Source organism: Ceratotherium simum, chromosome 3 (genome assembly GCF_057802395.1).
Source record: "Ceratotherium simum simum isolate JZ-2026a chromosome 3, ASM5780239v1, whole genome shotgun sequence".
NCBI classification, from domain to species: domain Eukaryota; kingdom Metazoa; phylum Chordata; class Mammalia; order Perissodactyla; family Rhinocerotidae; genus Ceratotherium; species Ceratotherium simum.
In genome coordinates this window covers 29,987,232-30,006,903 of record NC_141902.1, presented here as the reverse complement: position 1 = coordinate 30,006,903, position 19,672 = coordinate 29,987,232, and the positions used below count along the sequence as shown (strand labels likewise).

Genomic DNA, 19,672 nt, shown 5'->3' with positions numbered 1-19,672 from the left:
TGCTAGCTCAGGGCTAATCTTCCTCACCAAAAAACAGAAGGAACATTTTAACGTGTGAAAATAAAGTGATTTTGGAAATCAATCCTTTTGCATATTATTTTATTGAATCCTCAGAACAGTTTTGCGGAGCAAGTATTGTTATCACTGCATAATTTCAATCTATGAATTAAACCAAATTATATAGCTAATAAAACTTGGTTTCACCTTTAAACTCATAACTGAAAACTTTTTGCTTGTTCTTCTCTACGGCATACCTGTTTGACACAAATTTTGTCAAAGTATAGAACAAAGATGCAATTTTGCCCATTTATTTTATAGGACAAAATCAAAATATCAGGTTAGAACAACCCTACAACAAAGAAAATTATCTGCTACATCACTTTTGAAAATAGATACAGAATTATAGCTTTAGAGAGCAGAAGAAAAAATGTTTCCTCTTCTCTTCCTTCAAGGCCAAAGTAACAAGGATCTAACCGAACCTTTACTTCATTCATTATAACCCTTCCCTCCTGTGCATTCAAGAACCACTCCAGCTTTCCCCCTCTCTCTTCTATATCATCCTTGTTTCTCTGTCTGTTTTATCCTTCCCCTCAGCTTTCACCATGTGTTTTATCTCCCATCTTACTAAAATCTCTTTATCCAGCTTCGCTTTCTGTCTATTGCTCCATTTCTGTAAAGACCTTTGCAGCAAAATTCCTCAAGAGTTGTCTCTGCTCTCTTTGTTTAATTCCTCTCCTCTTGTTTTCTCTCAAATCCACTCTAATCAAAATTTTCCCCTAGTATCCCCACTAAAACTTGTCTTTTAATTCTCCTATGACCTTCATATCTAAATCCAATGATCAATTCTCAGTCCTCATCTTTTAATCACAGTTATTTTCCTCCAATCTTCTCACACACTTTCTTCACTTGGGTTCCCAGGCACCAGACAATCCTGATTTTTCTTCTATATCACTTCTGGCTCCTTCTTAGTCTCCATTCATAATTATTCACTCTCTTTCTGATCTCTTAATGTTTGAGAATACCAAGGCTCAGGTCGTTAACCTCATGTCTTTTCTCTTTGTATTCATCACTAGGTTATCTGATCTAGTACCGTGCCTTTAAATAATATCTTTGTGTCAATCTCTAGCTCAGATTCTATGCTGTATATTGGACTTGCTTATCCAGATGCCTACTTTACATTACTATTTGGACATCCAATAGACATCTTAGATGTCAAGTACACAAAATTGAGCTCCTGCTCTTACCTGCTCCTCTATCTTAAGAGATGATAAACCCATCCTTCCAATTGCTTAAGTCAAAAAACTTGGAGTCATTTCCCTCACATCCAATATCCCATCAATTGGCAAATTCTGTTAGCTAATCCTTCATAATTTCACCACATCTTACCATCTGCATTGCTGTCCAAGCCACAATCTCTCTCTTCCCTTAATTTCTGGAATACACTAACATCACTGCTTAGACCATTGCCCCGCCCTTCCCCAGGCTATTCTTAGCAGGACAAACTGATATAAAAATAAATTTAAATGTAAGTGATATCATGTCATCTCTCTGTGCAGAATCCTCCAATGGTCCCCCCTTCCTCAGAGCAAAAGCCAAATTCTTTATAATGGTCTACAGAATCCCACAGGATTTGGCATTCCTTTACCTCCTTAAATGTTTGCCTACTATTCTCCCACTGTTTTACACTGACAAAGTCACACTGGCCTTCTTGCTGTTTCTTGAACACACAGGCACTTTAGGCCTTTGTACTGGCTATATCCTCTGCCTTCCCCCCTGATAGCTGCATTGCTAACTCACTCACCTACATGAAACCTTTGCTCAATGACACCTTCTCAACGATGCCTAACCTGACTACAGTACTTAGAAGTGCAACCTACACCCCCACTGCTGGAGTTTCAGATTCATCTTAACCTACTCTATTATATTGCTACTGCACTCATTTTTTTTAACTTACTTTAAAACTTGCTTGATTATTTTGCTTATCATTTATTCTCTGGGTAGCTCTACTAGAATATAAGCTCTACAACAGTAAATTTTTTTTATATATTTTATTTACTGGTGTATCCCCAAAACCTTCAGTAATGGCTAGCACTTAGTAGGCACTTGATATTTTCTGCATAAATAAAAAATTGAGAGTGAGAGAAAGGGTTAAGGAGGAAGGGAAGGGAGAGAGTCACTTTTGAGTTTCTTGTTTGATGACTGGATAGTTGATAGTGGAGGAGGACACAGTTTTCAGTGATGATGATGAGGACCATTTTGAATCTATTCAGTCAAAGGACATATGAGGCATTCAAGGGCAGACGTCAGAAGATATATTACATATGGGTTTGGATCTCAGAAGAGACAAGGACCATATTTTATGTAGTATATAAAGGTTACAAATCAGAAGAGAAATGATTATTCACTAAATGGTGCTGAGAAAATTAATAAGCAAATTTGAAAAATTTAGATCCTCTCCTATTTTTTACACCAAAAATAATTTTTGGGTGGATAAACTATTTTAGAAATACATGTTCATGTATATTGATTAGATATTGCAATGGAAAAGGGCTTCCTAAGAATAAATCTATGAAGTCTCAATTAAAAAGCTTCACGGACTTGGTGTCACAAAAACTACAACTGTAATATTACAGAATATGGTAGCTGAAATTAAAAAGAAAACAAATTGGGGGAAACATTTTGAACACAAATATGATAATAAAGGAGTTAGTGTCGTTAACATGTATGTGGGACTGGTAAATCAATGTGACAAAACTAATATTCTACCTATGGGGAAGGGGACGAATAACTCTCCAGCAAAATATATTAATTTCTATTTCAAATAAGAAAAAACATGTGACAATTTTTTTGCCTGCCTTGAATCACTTTCCCCTTGCACTGATGGCTCTACCCTACCTCTCCTATTTGGGAAATTCTCCTCCTTGAATTCATGCAGTTCTTTGGAGGCCATCAATCAGATAACCTTGGCCTCTGTCCACTGAGTGGGTATGTGATGCAGACCTAGCCCATGAGACACCTGGCATGGAACCAAAACAATGCCAGTTAGGATCCTTTCATTGGGTTTTAATAAGGATGCTGGGAAAGAAAACCTTTCTATTGTCTATGAGATTGCCCTGCTGGAATGATTTAAACTTGGAGTTATTTGCAGCTTCTCTCCTTTCCCCGTACCACACATAAAGAAATCCACGTGCAAAACAGAAAATCAGACCGAAGTACAGAGATAAACAGAGTTAAATGATAGAGAGGGAGGAGAAGAAGAAAGGGAGAAAAGTGCAAGAGAGAGGGAGTGAATGAGAGAACAAAATCTAAAAACGTGAAATTGGGTGAATCCCTGGAGTCCAGGGGGCTGGCTCCACTATTGCACATCCCAATAAGCAGAGTCAACAAGTTCCTTTTTTAAAAATATCTATTTTTATTTATTTATTTATTTATTTATTTATTTCCTAATGACAGCCAACCTTTATTTTTTTGAGGAAGATTGGCCCTGCGCTCACATCTGTTGCCAATCTTCCTCCTTATTTTTTTCTTTTTTTCTCTCCAAAGCTCCAGTACATAGTTGTGTATCATAGTTGTATAGTTGTAACTCTTCTATGTGGGACACCACTGCAGCATGGCTTGATGAGCAGTGAGTAGATCCGCACCCAGGATCCAAACCGGCGGACCCTGGGCCGCCGAAGCAGAACTTGCGAACTTAACTGCTGTCCCGCCGAGCCAGTTCCCCTTTTTTTTATTTTTAATTGTAGTAAAAAAAAACACACTTAACATAAAATTTACCGTTTAACCACTTTCAAGTTTACAGTTCAGTTGTGTTAAGTATATTCACATTGTTGTACAAGAGATCTCTAGATATTTTTCCTCTCGCAAAACTGAAACTACACATTTCTTTTTTGTTTTAGTTACTTTAAGCTTCTTTTGATTGGATTCCTGAAACACATCATTCAAAGAGTTCAGATTAAAACAACATTTGAAAAGGTACAAGCATACAAAAATTGAATAAATTTAAAAATTATTTTATTTTTTTGTCTTTTAAAGTGACAAAGATTTTTAATAAATCATATTTGTTAAAATTAAGATATATTCAGTGCTTTAGGACAGGTACTGTAATGGAATACTTCTCAGCAGGTATAAAACTTTGGGGACTAAGGATAATACAAATAAAGGGTTTAAAATATTATTATACCCTATTAATTCCAAATATATCAATCTATAACAGAAGTAATGTAAAAGGTAGACGCAAGTATATGCAAGAATTCTCAAGGCAGAGGGAAAAATTGAGGACAATCTAATTGTTATTTGAAAACAATTAGACAATCTAATCTATCATTGGATAGAAGAATAACAAATATAATATAGTCACATATTGCAATACACTGTATGTGCTCAAAAATATTTTGTACTACAAAATTTTATAATGTGAGTGAATTCTCAGAATATAACATTCAACAAAAAGGCAGAACAAAAATGTAGACATCATAAATCCCAATTTTGTAAATATATTTTTATATTTAGGTATAGAAAAAACACTGGAAATAAATATAACAAGATATTACTAAAATTGTCTCCATACGGTGACTTCAGGAGTGACTTCTATTTTTTCATCTCTAATTTCCAAATAAATTTTACATAGTGAGCATATTTTCTTTTTATTAGAAGAAAAAATCATATTTTCTTACAGAAATAAGAAAATAATGAGGGATTTTACATTAGAAGTAATTGAAAATACCCTCTCTTTAGAATTGGAGAGCTATTTATCACTACCCTTTTGATTATAGATGACAGAACCACAACTGAAACAAACTTAGGCAAGAGGGTGAATGTATTGGCTCATTTAGTAGCTCAGCTAGTAACCATATTGAGCGGAGGACAAGAGCAAAGCTGAATGCCCAAGACAGCTGGAACCAAGAACTTGAATACTGCCAAGCTTCTCTCTTTAAATCCTGTACCTTCTTGTCTCACATATATTTTTTCATTATCCCAGACATGATTTCTGACAGCAGGAAATATGATTGCCAGCAGTTTCTACATATCTACGTAAAGCAGGACTGAGGCTTGCTTTCTCTCTATTCCCAAGTCCAAATATCTCGGGGAAAAGCTCAGATTTGGTCCGTCTTGGTCAGAGGCTCCTACCTGCACCATTCAGCTGTGGCTAAGAGATATGCCATGGTTCAGAAGACCAACTTTTGACAAAATAGTAGTGGTCAGAGAGATAGGACATACATGTCAGCTTCTCATCATAACACATGGTTACTGCAAGAGAAATATACATTTACCAGAAGGGAGGGGGTTGCTGATTTGGGCAAACAGCAGAGTAGATGTCCACTAAAAGCAGTATTGTCTTTAGAGTAAAAAGAATGACCTTTAAAAAAGTTTTACATCAATGGTACAGAAAATCTTCAGTCACTATGCAGTTGGGGAATCTATCTTGTCATAGATATAGACCTGACAGAAAGGCAGAAAGAGAAAAGATTGGGAGGAACAGGCATTTTTCTAAATTAACACACATAAAAAATGAGGAATATGGGAAACCCTACTAGATCTATCAGACATTATTTTTCTTCTATTGAAAATAGAAGTGAAATTTTCATTTTAAAAATACGACTTCCAAACAAATTATAAGGAGGCTGAGTATAAGTGCTAGCTAATAAACTGCTATGTATGTATTGGTTTTCCAAGTGTCCAGAAAAGGACTCAAAAAATGAATGAATGATATAAGGGCAATGGAAATCAACAGAAAAGCAAATAAATTATCAAGAGAGGTAAATTGTGAGGTAAATGAGGACCACTTATAAGACAATATGAATATTGATACACTGGTTAAGAGGTATGGAGTATGTATAGGATGTATAAGGTTCAGAGTCATTTGCACTACAACTCTATCTGAGAATGAGCCTTGGTTCCTCTTTGTTGAAATGTGTATGAATCAAAATTTCCAAATCTGTAGGTGCAAATCCCTCATTCCTATAGAATAGAATATAGCCATGTATAAAACACTTCCCAAACTAAAACTTACCTTGCAATGACTCAAATCATACAAATGCAACAGGAATAATCTTATGTCAGCAGAAAGGAAAGGAAGAACCTGACTAGTTACACATGGAAATAAGATTGAATCTTTAAGAACATAGGGATTAGCCGGACTGGAACATAGTACAAGCAAGAGTCCAAAGGTAAATCTTGCAATGACCACACAGCACCATCTAGACAAAAGGGTGGCCTGGCCTAAGGATCCTATTTTTCTGATTATGATATCATGCATATCCTAGTGTGGAGATACAGTCATTGAGTATCAAAATCTGATATGATTAAGTATTTGAATAATCCAGCTAACTCATCTTGCTCTGATTCCCTGCTCATTAATATTCTCGTCATCACTTGACTTCCCAGAAATTTTCCTATATCAAAAGAATGAGTACGGCCTATGTGGAAGTCCAGGCCACTTGACTGGTGTTTGTGTAGCAAATTAATAAATTGGCACCTTGATGTATATATTTACATCTAGTATCAATTTATTTAGTGTCAATCAACATTCTCTTATATAACCCACTCTGACACTGAAGAGACTCAGTTTTGAAGTCTAGACCACAGTAAATTCATCAAGATTATGTCTCCTGAGAGACAAGCAATTGGCCTTCTCCAGAAGATACTTTTTACCAGATGACATGTTTCCTTCAACCGTAGGCAGCAACACAATTTCTCAGTTAATATTTTAAAAAGAACCATGTTGTTTTAATCTGGGACACCTAAATATTAGTAAGGTACTTGGTACCTTATTTAAATAATAGAAATTTAAGTTACTCCAAGTCAGTAAGGAAACCTCGTACTACTTTGTCATTTACAGAATCTTTCTATAAATAAAAAATTGATTGCACACTTTCCTCATAGCAACTTTCATTTCTTTGTTCCTGAACGTATAGATGACTGAATTCAAAAAAGGAGTGAAAATTTCTTCAAAAATAGCAAGGAATTTGTCTAGATGTGATGTGGGGTGAGGCCAGACATAAACAAAGACGCAAGGACCGAAGAACAAAATCACCACCATGACATGAGTTGACAAAGTGGAGAGAGCCTTGGATGAGCCACCTGAAGACGGTTTTCGAATAGTGATCAGGATAAAAATGTAGGAGATAAGCAATATGAAGAATGATCCCAAAGATATAAACCCACTGTTGGCTATGACCATGAACTCTAACCTGGAGGTATCTGTGCAGGCAAGTTTGATGAACCGAGGAAAGTCACAGTAAAAGCTGTCTAACTCATTAGGGCCACAGAATGGCAATTTTATAACAAAAACTAGTTGAATCACAGAGTGAATCAAGCCAATTATCCATGCAGCCACCAGAAGCAAAATGCACATTTTTTGGCTCATAATAGTCAAATAATGAAGAGGCTTACATATGGCTACACATCTGTCAAAGGCCATGGCTATGAGCAGCACCATCTCCACACCACCGATGACATGGAGGAAGAAGATTTGAGTGATGCAACCACCAAAGGAGATGACCTTATGCTTTCTGAAAAGGTCATAAATCATCCTGGGAGAAATGGTAGAAGAAACTCCCAGGTCAATGAAGGAGAGGTTGGCCAACAGAAAGTACATGGGGGAGTGTAAGTGAGGGTCAGAAATCACAGTGAGCATAATGAGGGAGTTTCCCATCATGCTTGCCACATAAAACATGGAGGAGAACACAAAGAGGAGAAATTGGGTCTCCCAGGAGTTGGTGAGTCCCAGGAACACAAACTCTGACACCACAGAGTGATTTCCTCCATCCATTGATTTATCAGCTGGAATGTTTCCAGATAAAATAACATAAAAAATAAACTGAAATAAGAATGTTAATATTGTTCTAGATTATAATGATTAATTCTTCAAGGACATTCACGCTGTGAAGATTATATATCTTCTCAATTCTTTCTCAGAGCCATACCATCTCTAAATAAGCGTTTTACTGGTGGTACCTAAAGCAGTGGAGTAACTTCCACTGGCAATATTCCTATCACCACGGCGTCCAGGACTATTCATCTATAAACAAGAGAATGGAACAAATGAGAAAACATAGTAGATGTACATGGCAAGCATTGGGCGGGGCAGGAAAGGTGGTACAGTTCAATACAAGGAGAAAAAGAAAGAATAGGTAGAGATGGCATTTTCCAGAACTCACTGGCTCTATATTTTTGGGTGAGGAGGACTAGCCCTGAGCTATCATCCGATGCCAATCCTCCCGTTTTTCTCGGAGGGAGTTAAAAATTGCCCTGGGCTAACATCCATGCCCTTCTTCCTCTACTTTATATGGGATGCTGCCACAGCATTGTTTAACAAGCGGTGCATGGGTGCGCGCCTGGGATCCGAACCTGCGAATCTCGGGCCGAAGAAGCAGAGCACCCGCACTTAACCGCTGCACCACCGGGTGGCCCCTCACTAGTTCTATTTTTTAAGTTGTTCATAGAACAATTCTTCAGGCATTCAAGCCGTCTCGTTTCTTAACCTGACCTCTTCTTAGGCACAAAATATATCTTCTGTAGTTACTCGTACACCATTACCTACAATCACATTAGCAAGTCACACAAATCCCGCGGAGTAGAGTTGAACATAAGAGAACCTGGTATAGGGCATAGCAGTGACTCAAGAGTATTACAGGACCAAGGCAGGATAGAATATATATTAATGGCACAGGATATGTGAATGTCCTCCCAGAAGCATATGTGAGAGTACCTAGTAGGATGGTTAGCATCCAGGACATGGCTAAGATACGCAAGGGGGTGGGAGGTAATAGGAAGTCAATGAAATTAAGGAAGCTTGATTTATCTGTCCAGGATCTTCACAATCTCTGACATTTGTGAATCTTGATTAGAGTTATTGGAGTCCTAAGCTTTTAGAGTTCACTGGAGATGAAGAAATGCACATTAATGTCATAGTTGTTATATAACCATTGACCTTCTTCTGTCCCTTCATCTCCCTTAGCTCCTTTTATCCCTCTTATCTCATCTGTCTGCTTCAAAACTCTCAAGGGTCTAACATCCAACACTAAGTCTGACTGTTCCCTGATCCTAATTCTGGGCTACCATATGCATCTCTCTAGTTCTTATTCATTTTTGCAGGGAATACGCTATTACCACATGGAAGATATATTCTCTTGCCTGTGGATCCAATAATTCTGCATCTCAAACTCTCCTGCTCTCATAATACTTAGATATACTGCTAAAAGTCGGACGGAGAAAAGAAAAAGGTTGGAGCATAACCAGTAATGGGCTTGTAAAATAAAGGTGCATAAAGGCACGAAACTCTTCAGACCTGGAATTGAAAGAGCAAGAGAAACCTAGCAATAGAAAAAGTGAATCCCAAAGCTTTGCCTTTTAATATGTGTGTTTATGTATGCACTCGTACACACATCTCAGTTGTACATGCTGAGTGAAATTTGTCATAAAACTACTATCCCGCAAATCTCATTAGTGATTATCTACAAATGAGAAAACAGTGGTTCGGTGAGAGACAAACAACTAATCATAGACAGATAATCTAGGTTTTCTAGTCCACATATGGCATTGGATTTTACATACTAGAAAAATAATAAAGTGAGAAGAGAGAGGTCAAACTCTAGATCTACTCAGCCCAAAATAGCAGCCACTAGTTACATGTGGTTATTGAACACAATTAAAAATCTATTTTCTCAGTGGCACTAGCCACATTTCAAGTGTTCAGTAGCCATATGTAGCTGGTGGTTATGGATTGGATGGTGCAATATAGAAGATTTCCAATCACTTACAATCCTCAAAATTTAAACCAAAATCCCATTTTCTCCGCGAAAATTTTCCTAGTAACTGCACTTTATATTAATCTCTCCCCTCTCTTGTTCCTAGAAGTTAGGAAACTTACATTTTAACTGAAAAGTGATAATTCCCCACATAAAAATAAACCACAATGTACAGCATCATAGGAGAAGATCTAGGTGTTTGTTGTTGGCCAAAAAATGACACATGAGGGTCCACTGGGAAATTCAGAGATGGCTTTACAAAAGACAAAGGACTTGATGTGAGTATTTGAAATCCTAGTAGCAGTTTAATAAACTAAGAGGAGAGGGAAAGGTATTCTGAGAAGCTATTTATTTAGAGCAAATCCTTTGGTACTAATCATAATTATTCAATGGTTTTAATTTTGTAGATTCTCTCTCCCCAGATACACTGTAAGTTTAAGGAGGATAAGAACTTTTTCTTCCTGCTCTTGTGTTTCCTAAAATACAAAATGAAATAAATAGCAAAGATTTCTTGTGTTCGTTAATAACACTTCTCTGAAATAAAACCATCTCTTCAGGTCCATAATTTTCCACAGTTCATGTTTTTCTAGTGTACCATCTTTTTCCATTGAGTCCAGCATACATAGGAAGTTTCCAAATTTACAACTGAGCAATAAAACATTTCTCAATCACTCCCGGGGGAATGCCTGATATTCTTGCTATAAATTTCCAGCTGGGAGGTAGAGAACCTTACCTCAAGGTTTATCGTGGTCCATAGTTTAACTTCATAAAGTTTTAGAAAACAAGAAGCATGTAAAAAGGAAAAGAGAAAGAGAAGATTGAGAGAGACAGAGAAAGAGAGAGAGGAGAAATAGCAGCCAGCATAGCAGGGAACTTACATGGTTTTTATCTTCCAGGCTTCATGATAAAACACGTAGTCATCTTCCATGCCAATCATTCTTAAAGGCAGTGAAGAAAATATAGTTATTTTTTCACCATATTTTAAAAGCTTCTGAAATAACGATAGAATTTTAGAGCTGGAAAAAGTACATTATCTGTATGGCACATATTTACTAAGTACCTTCACATATTCGATCTTTATAGTTACCTGTTAGGTGGATATGTCCAATAGTAGAATTAATTTCACTTATAGACGAGGAATCTCAAATTCAGAGAAATTATCAGCTTACCCAAATACATATAATTACTTAGTTTGGAACCTAAAATCAGGACTTCTGATTTCAAATACAGTGCTGTTTCGACTACATCATGCAAATATAGTTATTTGTTCATGATCTAAAACAATTATTCCTAATATAAACTTTAAAAAAATAATTCAAAAAAAGGTACATCTTAAACTTACACAATGTTATACACTAATTATATTTCAAAGCTGGAAAAATAAAAAATTCCATTTTACTCAGAAGAATATTCCATTCTACACACACAAACATTTAACGCATACATAATTTAACCTACCCAAGATTTCATAGCTACTAGTGGTGAAGCCAATACTTAACCCACATATTATTACTACAAGTTAAGGGGAAGGGGAAGAGGAGGTTACTGATTAGAATGGGAAAAAAAAATACACCAAGTTTTTGTGCCAGTAAAAGATTCAGCAAAGTCAAGGGATTATTTATTCATAAAAACCTATAATAATTGACAGGCAAGAAAGATCACAGCTAGAGACAAAAATTTGTAAGTCATCCAAAATTCAAAGTCATGAGAAAGATTTCCTTAAAGGATAACATAAAAAAACAAAAGAAAGTTAATAGATGAAACATACATGGCCAAAAAAGAGCAAATACATTGTATTTGCCATCATCCTTATTATGTTAATATTACTCATACTTTTACATATTATCTGCCTTTAAAAATCCCTGTTTCTGTGCAGACAAAGAGAAACAAAGGAGAAAGGAATATCAAAGAAGTAATAGCTATCACTTTCATAAGCTACAGTGTGATCAAACAGGAAAAGTCTAAGAAAAAGGCATGGATTTAGGACTGAGAGATCATTGGTGCCATTACAGCAAGCAGGTAAAATCAAACAGGAGATAGAGAACTAAGATTGTAGAAAGGTAACGAATGGTGACAAAGTGGAGAAAGCAAAATTAGAAATGACAATTTCAGTAACATAAGGGAAGAAGTTTAAGGGGGAAAGCTGGGAAAATAAGGCAATATGCTACGTGTAGAAAATTTGTAGAGTGGCAGATCTCTATAAACAATTTCCAATCAACTGTGAGAACCTTGTTGAAGATGGGCATCATGAACTTGGACAAAAGCTAGCTAAAAGATTTTTGTGACAGCATTCAGGAATGCTCAGGAACTTAATACCTAGAATTTTAGAGTAGTACATTTGTTTGACATAGTAAGTAGAGCAAAGTACCGAAAGAGACGGAAATCTATGCGGGCTAAAGGTCACATTGAAATTGTCTGACCAAATTACATACTGGCCAATACAACAAGTGAAGCCAAAGATGAGTTGACATATGGAGAAAATAGAATACGGATCAGAGATCTTAAAAGCACGGACAGTAATTGTAAACTTACGGTAACTACTCTTCCTTTCTCCCATATCTTGATTCTCAAATCTGGATTCCCATTAAAAATCAACTTCACTTCCTTTCATGTGTCTTTCTCTACATAATTGCCTCTACCCTTCCTTCCAGCACAATTTATGCTCCACATTCTGTTACATCTTTCCTCTCTAGAAACATGGGAACCTGAGAAGGAGATTCTTCTTGTGGTACAGGATAGTCATTCAACCCCTCTGCCCCTCTTTACCACCACCACCTACCTAATCTACCAAAAGATCAAGGTGGCAGCATGGTCAGAGAGTCACAGAAGATCCACAAACTAAATTTCCTCCTGCGCATAAGGAGGAAATTTGCCAACACTCTCCTTTGCCGACATCCTTCCATCCACCTTCCCTAGACAAGAAGCTATAAAACACTGAAGTTTATAAAACACTGCCATTTTGAGAGAGGCGACTAATGATCCATAGTAGAAAGTGGTGACGAAGTAATGCACAAGAGTTCTGGGATTCTCAGACTGAGATCATCAGGCCAAGGGAATTGTCTCAGGGATTCATTGTGAGAGAGGGAGAAAAGTGTATAATTTTCTAATAAAAAATAAAGGTTTATTATTTTATTTCTTACATACTTTTTTTTCTTTATTTTATGATACGATCCAGGGGGACATTTAATGAAAAAAAGGTATTTTCTAATTTTTAAATGGAAAAACATCCAAAACTTTTCTGAAAAGAACAATTGTAGAACTTAGAAATCTTGACACACTTTGTCAACTAAGTCTCTTTGTGTATTCAAAGGTACAAACAACAATTACAATTAGCAAGCATAAGTAAACATGAAAGACAGAATAATGGAGAAGGATGTGAACACCTTGAGTAGAAACAGATTAGCAGAGAGAAAGGATGAAACAAAGATGGAGACGGAGAGATGTGCACACAAAACCTTTACTTCCTGGAGAAACAATAGGAAACTAACCCAAAGAATTGTTAGCATGCAACAAATTTGAAAGATATAATTGACCAAAAAACTGTTAATACAAGGACACACAATTAAGAAGCACGATGAGATTATTTAATTCAAAATAAGGCCCAAAATACAATTTTCTTTGATTTTAAATATACTAAAGGTAAAAATAACATTAAATTTAAATACATTTTAAGTAATAGAGTATAATTTAATAATTACTGACATATACCTTCTTCTACTCTAGTAATTAAAATATAGTATAACCAGGAGAAGGCAAAAAATAGAATGAATTGACAGTTCATAAAGGAAGAAAATTAAAAGGTCAATAAATATATAAAAAGTACAAAACTTGGAGGCAAAAAGTTTGAGGTACATCCTTTCCACATTATATGAGGGCAAAGGCCACCCAAGAACGATGTACTCAATTCGTTCCACTGTTAACTATTGGTTAAAGAATGTAGTGAAGTCTCCTTTTTTAGTCATAAAATTATTCTAAGTAGAGATGCACATAGGTTTCTGTTCAGTGAAACAGATAACCTAGTATTGATGGCCTATTGAACTTTAACGAGTTTATATCTAATTCAGAAATTATGCTAAAATTTCTTTGCAAAAGTGCCTAAAATTACTACAACTTTCTTTGTTCCAGCTTTATTGAGATATCGTTGCCATACAATACTGTGTAAGTTTAAAGTGTACAACATGATGATTTGATACACATATACATTGTGAAATGATTACTACAATAATGTTAGTTAACACCTCCACTATCTCAATAATTACTATCTTTAAGATCTACTGTCTTATATCTTTCAAGTATATAATACACTATTGTTAATTTTGCCACCATGCTGTACATTAGGTCCTCATAACTTTTTTTATAGAGGTAACATTGGATTATAACATTATACAAATTTCAGGTGTACCTTACTACATTTTGACTTCTGTGTAGACTACATTGTGTTCACCACCAAAAGTCTAGTTGCCATCTGTCACCATATAAATGTGCTCTTTTACCTTTTTCACCCTACCCTCACTCTCCCTCCTCTCTAGTATACACCAATCTGTTCTCTCTATCCATGTGTTTATTTGTTGGTTTCCACATATGAGTGAAATCATATGATATTTGTCTTTCTCCATCTGACTTATTTTGCTGAGCATAAAAAAGTCCATCCATGTTGTTACAAATGGCACAATTTTGTCTTTTTTATGGCTGAGTAGTGTTCCACTGTATATTTATATACCACATCTTCTTTATCCATTCATTCATGGATGGGCACTTAGGTAATTTCCAAGTCTTGGCTATTGTAAATAACGCTGCAATGAACATAGGGGTGCGTATATCTTTTCAAATTAGTGCTTTTGTGTTCTTTGGATAAATATCCAGAAGTGGAATTGCTGGATCATATGGTAGTTCTATTTTTTTAATTTTTTTAGGACTCTCCATACTGTTTTCTATAGTGGCCACACCAATTTACCTTCTTACCAGCAGTGTACGAGGTTTTCCTTTTCTCCATGTCCTTTCCAAGAATTTATTCACCTTATAGCTGGAAGTTTGTACCCTTTGACCAACATGTCCCCATTTCCCCCCAACCCCCCATCCCCTAGCAACCATCATTCTACTCACTGTTTCTGAGTTTGGCTTTTTTAGATTCCACACATAAGGGAAAAGATATGGTATTTGTCTTTCTCTGTCTGCTTTATTTCACTTAGCATAATGCCCTAATAGTCCATCCATATTGTTGCCAAAGGTAGGATTTCCTTCTATTTTATGGCTGAATAAATATTCCATTTATTCCATTCCATTGTGTATGTATATGTGTGTGTGTGTGTGTGTATATATATATATATATATATATAAACACACCACATTTTCTTTATATATTCATCCATTGATGTCTTGGCTATTGTGAATAATGCTATTCAATAATGCTATCCAATAATGCTGCAATGAACATGGGCATGCAGATAGCTCTTCTTTCATTTCCTTCAGGTAAATGCCTAGAAGTGGGATTGCTGGATCATATGGTAATTCTATTTTTTAATTTTCTCAGAAACCTCCATATTGTTTTCCATAGTGGCTTAAACAATTTACATTCCCATCGACTGTGCACAAGAGTTTTCTTTTCTCCACATCCACACCAACACTTGTTATCTCCTGTCTTTTTGATAGTAGCCATTTTAATAAATGTGAGTTGATATCTTATTGTGGTTTTGATTTGCATTTCCCTGATGATTAGTGATGTTGAGAATCTTTTCGTGTAACTGTTGGCCATTTGTATGTCTTCTTTGAAGAAATGTCTATTTGAGTCCTTTACCCCATTTTTGATTGGATGGTTTGTTTTACTATTGAGTTGTATGAGTTCTTTATATATTCTGGATATTAACCCTTTACAGATAGCTGTTTGCAAATATTTCCTTCCATTCCGTAAGTTGTTTATTCATTTTGTTCATTATATATTTTGCTGTGCATAAGCTTTTTAGTTTGATGGTCCCACTTATTTATTTTTGCTTAAGTGGCTTATGCTTTCTTGTCATATCCAGAAAATTATTGCCAAGACCAACATCAGGTAGCTTTTTCTCTATGTTTTCTTCTAGTAGTTCTATAGTTTGGGATGTTACATTTAAGTTTTAATCTACTTCAAGTTATTTTTTGTAATAGTGTAAGATAGGGGTCCAATTTCATTCTTTTGCAGGTGAATATTCAGTTTTCCCAACAGTACTCATTGAAGAGGCTATTCTTTCCCCATAAATTATTCTTGGCTCCCTTGTCAAATATTAGTTGACTGCATATCCATAGGTTAATTTCTGGGCTCTTGAATATGTTCTATTGGTCTATGTGTCTCTCCTTATGCCAGTCCCATACTATTTTGATTATTATAGGTTTGTAATAAAGTTTGAAATCAGGAAGTTGATGTTTCCAGCTTTGTTCATCTTTCTCAGAATTACATTGGCTATTTGGAGTCTTTTGTGGTTCTGTATGAATTTTAAGATTTTTTTTTTATTTCTGTGAAAAATGCCATTTGAAATTTGATAGGGATGCGTTGAATCTATAGATGGCTTTGGGTAGTATGGACATTTTAAAATGTTAATTCTTCCAATCCAAGAACACCAGATATCTTTCCATTTATTTGTGTCTTTTTCCATTTCTTTCGTCCATATCTTGTAATTTTCAGCATACAGATCTTTCACGTCATTGGGTAAATTTATTCCTAAGTCTTTTATTCTTTTTGATTTTATCATAAATGAGATTTTCTTTATTTCTTTCTCAGATAATATGTTGTTAGTGTATAGAAACGCAAGTGATTTTGGCATGTTGATTTTGTATCCTGCGACTTTACTGAATTCATCTATTAGTCTCTAACACCTTTTTTTTGGTGGAGTCTTTTCTTGCCTGATTGCTCTGGCTAGGACTTCCAGTACTATGTTGAGTAGGAGTGGTGAGAGTGGGCATCCTTGTCTCGTTCCTGATCTAAATAGGAGCATTTCAACATTTCACCGTTGAGTATGATGTTTGTTGTGGGTTTGTCATAAATGGCTTTTATTATGTTCAGGTACATTCCTTCTATACCTAATGCTGTGAAAGATTTTATCGTGAAAAAATGTTGACCTTTGTCAAATGCTTTTTCTGCATCTATTGAGATGATCATATGATACTTTTCTTTCATTCCATTAATGTAGTGTATGACATTTATTGATTTTCAAATTGGCATCTAATCATCACATTGTATACCTTAAAGTTACATATGGTATATAGCAATAATATCTCAATAAAGGTGAAAAACATATATATAATCTATTTTCTTAATATTAAAATTCTCTGTCTTTACCAATGGTTGTTGAAAAGAGAAAGTCTTATAAATGTAATAATTTAACTAGTTAAACTTGGAAAGCATATTTGTAACAGAGAATTTCAGTTGTTCACTTAAGTTATAATGAAATATCTTTGTTATTAGAAGTAGAATTTGTTCACTAAAGCTATAAAACTACTCACTACTCCTGTGATAAATAATTAATCACCATTAAGTTTCTTAGACTTGCTTGCTAGTCAGAAAACTTTAGCTCCTGAATCTACTATTCTGTTGGCAGCCCCAAAAACTACACGTAAATTCAATTCAAATATCAAAAGCTCTTTCTTTCAGAATGTAGTGTCTGTAACTCAGCAACTTCCAACAGAGGGTAATAGAACAGACTAATTTAGCACTGAATCACAGGTGCACCAAAAACTTAAAACCAGAACACTTTGTTTGGTGTGTTCAAAGGCAGCTGCTTGTCCCTGCAGCCAATCTCTAATTTGGGATAGAGCCAAATTGTTTTGTTTCGTTCTGTTTTTGTTTTTTTTATTTCCTGTAAATTTTCTGGAAAAATTAGTGAGATAATGAAAAGGAAATTCATGCAATTATTGGGTAAGGATCCAAGGTCATATGATGCTGTGAAAAGCTGTACTTTTCCACTCACGAGCTTTTATCATACCCTAAGTATCTAAAAGTAGCTTAAGGAATTGAGAAAAGGAAACAGAAGCAATGAGGGATAATAAATTCTGAGGAGCAAAACCAAACCACAAGCAATGATCACACTGAACTGTTGCTGGCCAGTCATGAAACAAATCACAGGAATGTTGTAAATGGACAAGCTGTGGGGCTGGCCTGGTGTGTAGTCATTAACTTCGTGCACACTGCTTTGCCAGCCTGGGGTTCATGGGTTCGGATCATGGGCGTGGACCTATGCACTGCTCATCAAGTCATGTTGTGGTGGCATCCCATATACAAAATAAGAGAAGATGGGTACAGATGTTAGCTCAGGGCTAATCTTCTCACAATAAAAGAAAAAAGAAAAAAAAATGGACAAGCTGTACCATCACCTCACTCTAAGTTAACAAACATTCCCTAAACTATGCCTCAATAAATACTTTAACTAAAATTTGTTCAAGGAGTCACTACTATAGTAGTCGTGAATAAAACCTTTGCCTCTAACTTGCCTTTGCCTCTAAACCAGTCTCAGTTTCCATTTTGTTGATGCAGTGAAAAAATAAATAAATAAAAATTAAGAGATTGAGAAAAGTGTTGAATGGAAACATCTTATTAAATCCAATCCAGTAACAGTGTGAAAAATCAAAGATTGGTAGTTTGGAGAAAAGGAGCAAGTCTGTTAAAGCCAAAAGTCCACGATCCAACTCTGTCCCATTTGGGGAAAACAAAGTCTATAAATTTTACTGATTGGTTGGTAGTATCCAGGTCTATAGGTTAGGTAAGCACTAACCCACCTGGCTAGCTGGTCTACTGCAAGTGAGGTGCCAGAGTCTAGGTGGTGTCACTCATTGAGGTCTGCAAAGGTGTCTGCAGAGCTAGTTGGCCAAGATAATTTAAAGAAAACTAAAATCATGACGCTCATACAAAGTCATTAATCAAAGAGAGAATGGTAAGATGTTAAAACCAGTTCAAATGGGGATTTGACTTACAGATAATTATATTCTCTATTGAAAAAAATGTATTTGCATTACTATGAACAGAAATCATTTTCATTGCTCTGAACAGGAAACGTACATTATTATTAGTTTCCTACAAGTTAATTTCTATCTCTATAGGGTTGTAAAACAGCCCAGTTGAAGACAAAGGCCCACATTCCTAAAGAACCATATAATCCCAGAGGATCCCCTAGACAATGCCCAGTATTCCATTGAAAGGGCACCCAATAATCTCTTTGCCCATCTCCAAGTCATTCTCAATTTTTCCTAACAGAAAGTATTTCCCTGTTGCCAAGACCAAAACCTGATTAGATTGAGGTAGAGAAGCCTGTCTTTCCTCCAGTGCAGTCAAATGATGTTGAAAGAAAAGGCTAATTCTCCTCTGGGACATCCATTGGCCAAATCTAAGTGCCTCACTGCAAAGAAACTGGTCTGCAAGAATATTGAAAATGCTGTCCCAAGGTGATTTGGTTTGAGTTACAGTCAGTTGAGTCCTGAGGCTGACCCCACATGAATCGAGTTTCTCTATTTGACCCTGATATAACAGAGATAAACAGAAACATGGTCAATGTGTTTTGCAGTTCCTTCACCTCAGACACTCTTGCTGTACAAGCAGAATTTAATATTGAAGTGGGAGTAGGAGGTGGTCTAGAAAGAGCTATCCCTATAAAGAATTGTCAAGTCACAAATTCCTCAAAGGTGGAATTGTTTTGCTCCAGACATGGATATAATTATTAAACGATGCACTGACATAACATTGTCATATTATCAAGAAAAAATAATCAAAGTCATAAAAAAATTGTGGATCTACAGATAGTACAAGAATCAATCCTATCAGAAAAACTATAGAACAAATTATAAAAATGTAATATGGGAAGAGCAAAGTTTATCTATTTTTTCCTCTCTTGGTCTTTCTCTTGCTAGAAAAAAATTGAATTCTCTATCTTTGGAACTTGGTGCAACTGTAGGAATAACTGTTTACA

General features: G+C 35.7%; 1 protein-coding gene across 1 annotated transcript; it reads right to left on the bottom strand.

The window, feature by feature from the left end:
* Nucleotides 1-6,832: 6,832 nt before the first annotated feature.
* Nucleotides 6,833-7,771, bottom strand: LOC101393014 (olfactory receptor 4F3/4F16/4F29-like). The gene has a single exon (XM_004421975.2). It carries the CDS (start codon nt 7,769-7,771, stop codon nt 6,833-6,835), a length of 939 nt encoding a protein of 312 aa, XP_004422032.1.
* Between the last annotated feature and the right edge of the window lie 11,901 nt (nt 7,772-19,672).

Excerpts from the sequence above, each read along its gene's own strand:
- LOC101393014 (XM_004421975.2), bottom strand. The coding sequence starts at position 7,771 with ATGGATGGAGGAAATCACTCTGTGGTGTCAGAGTTTGTGTTCCTGGGA.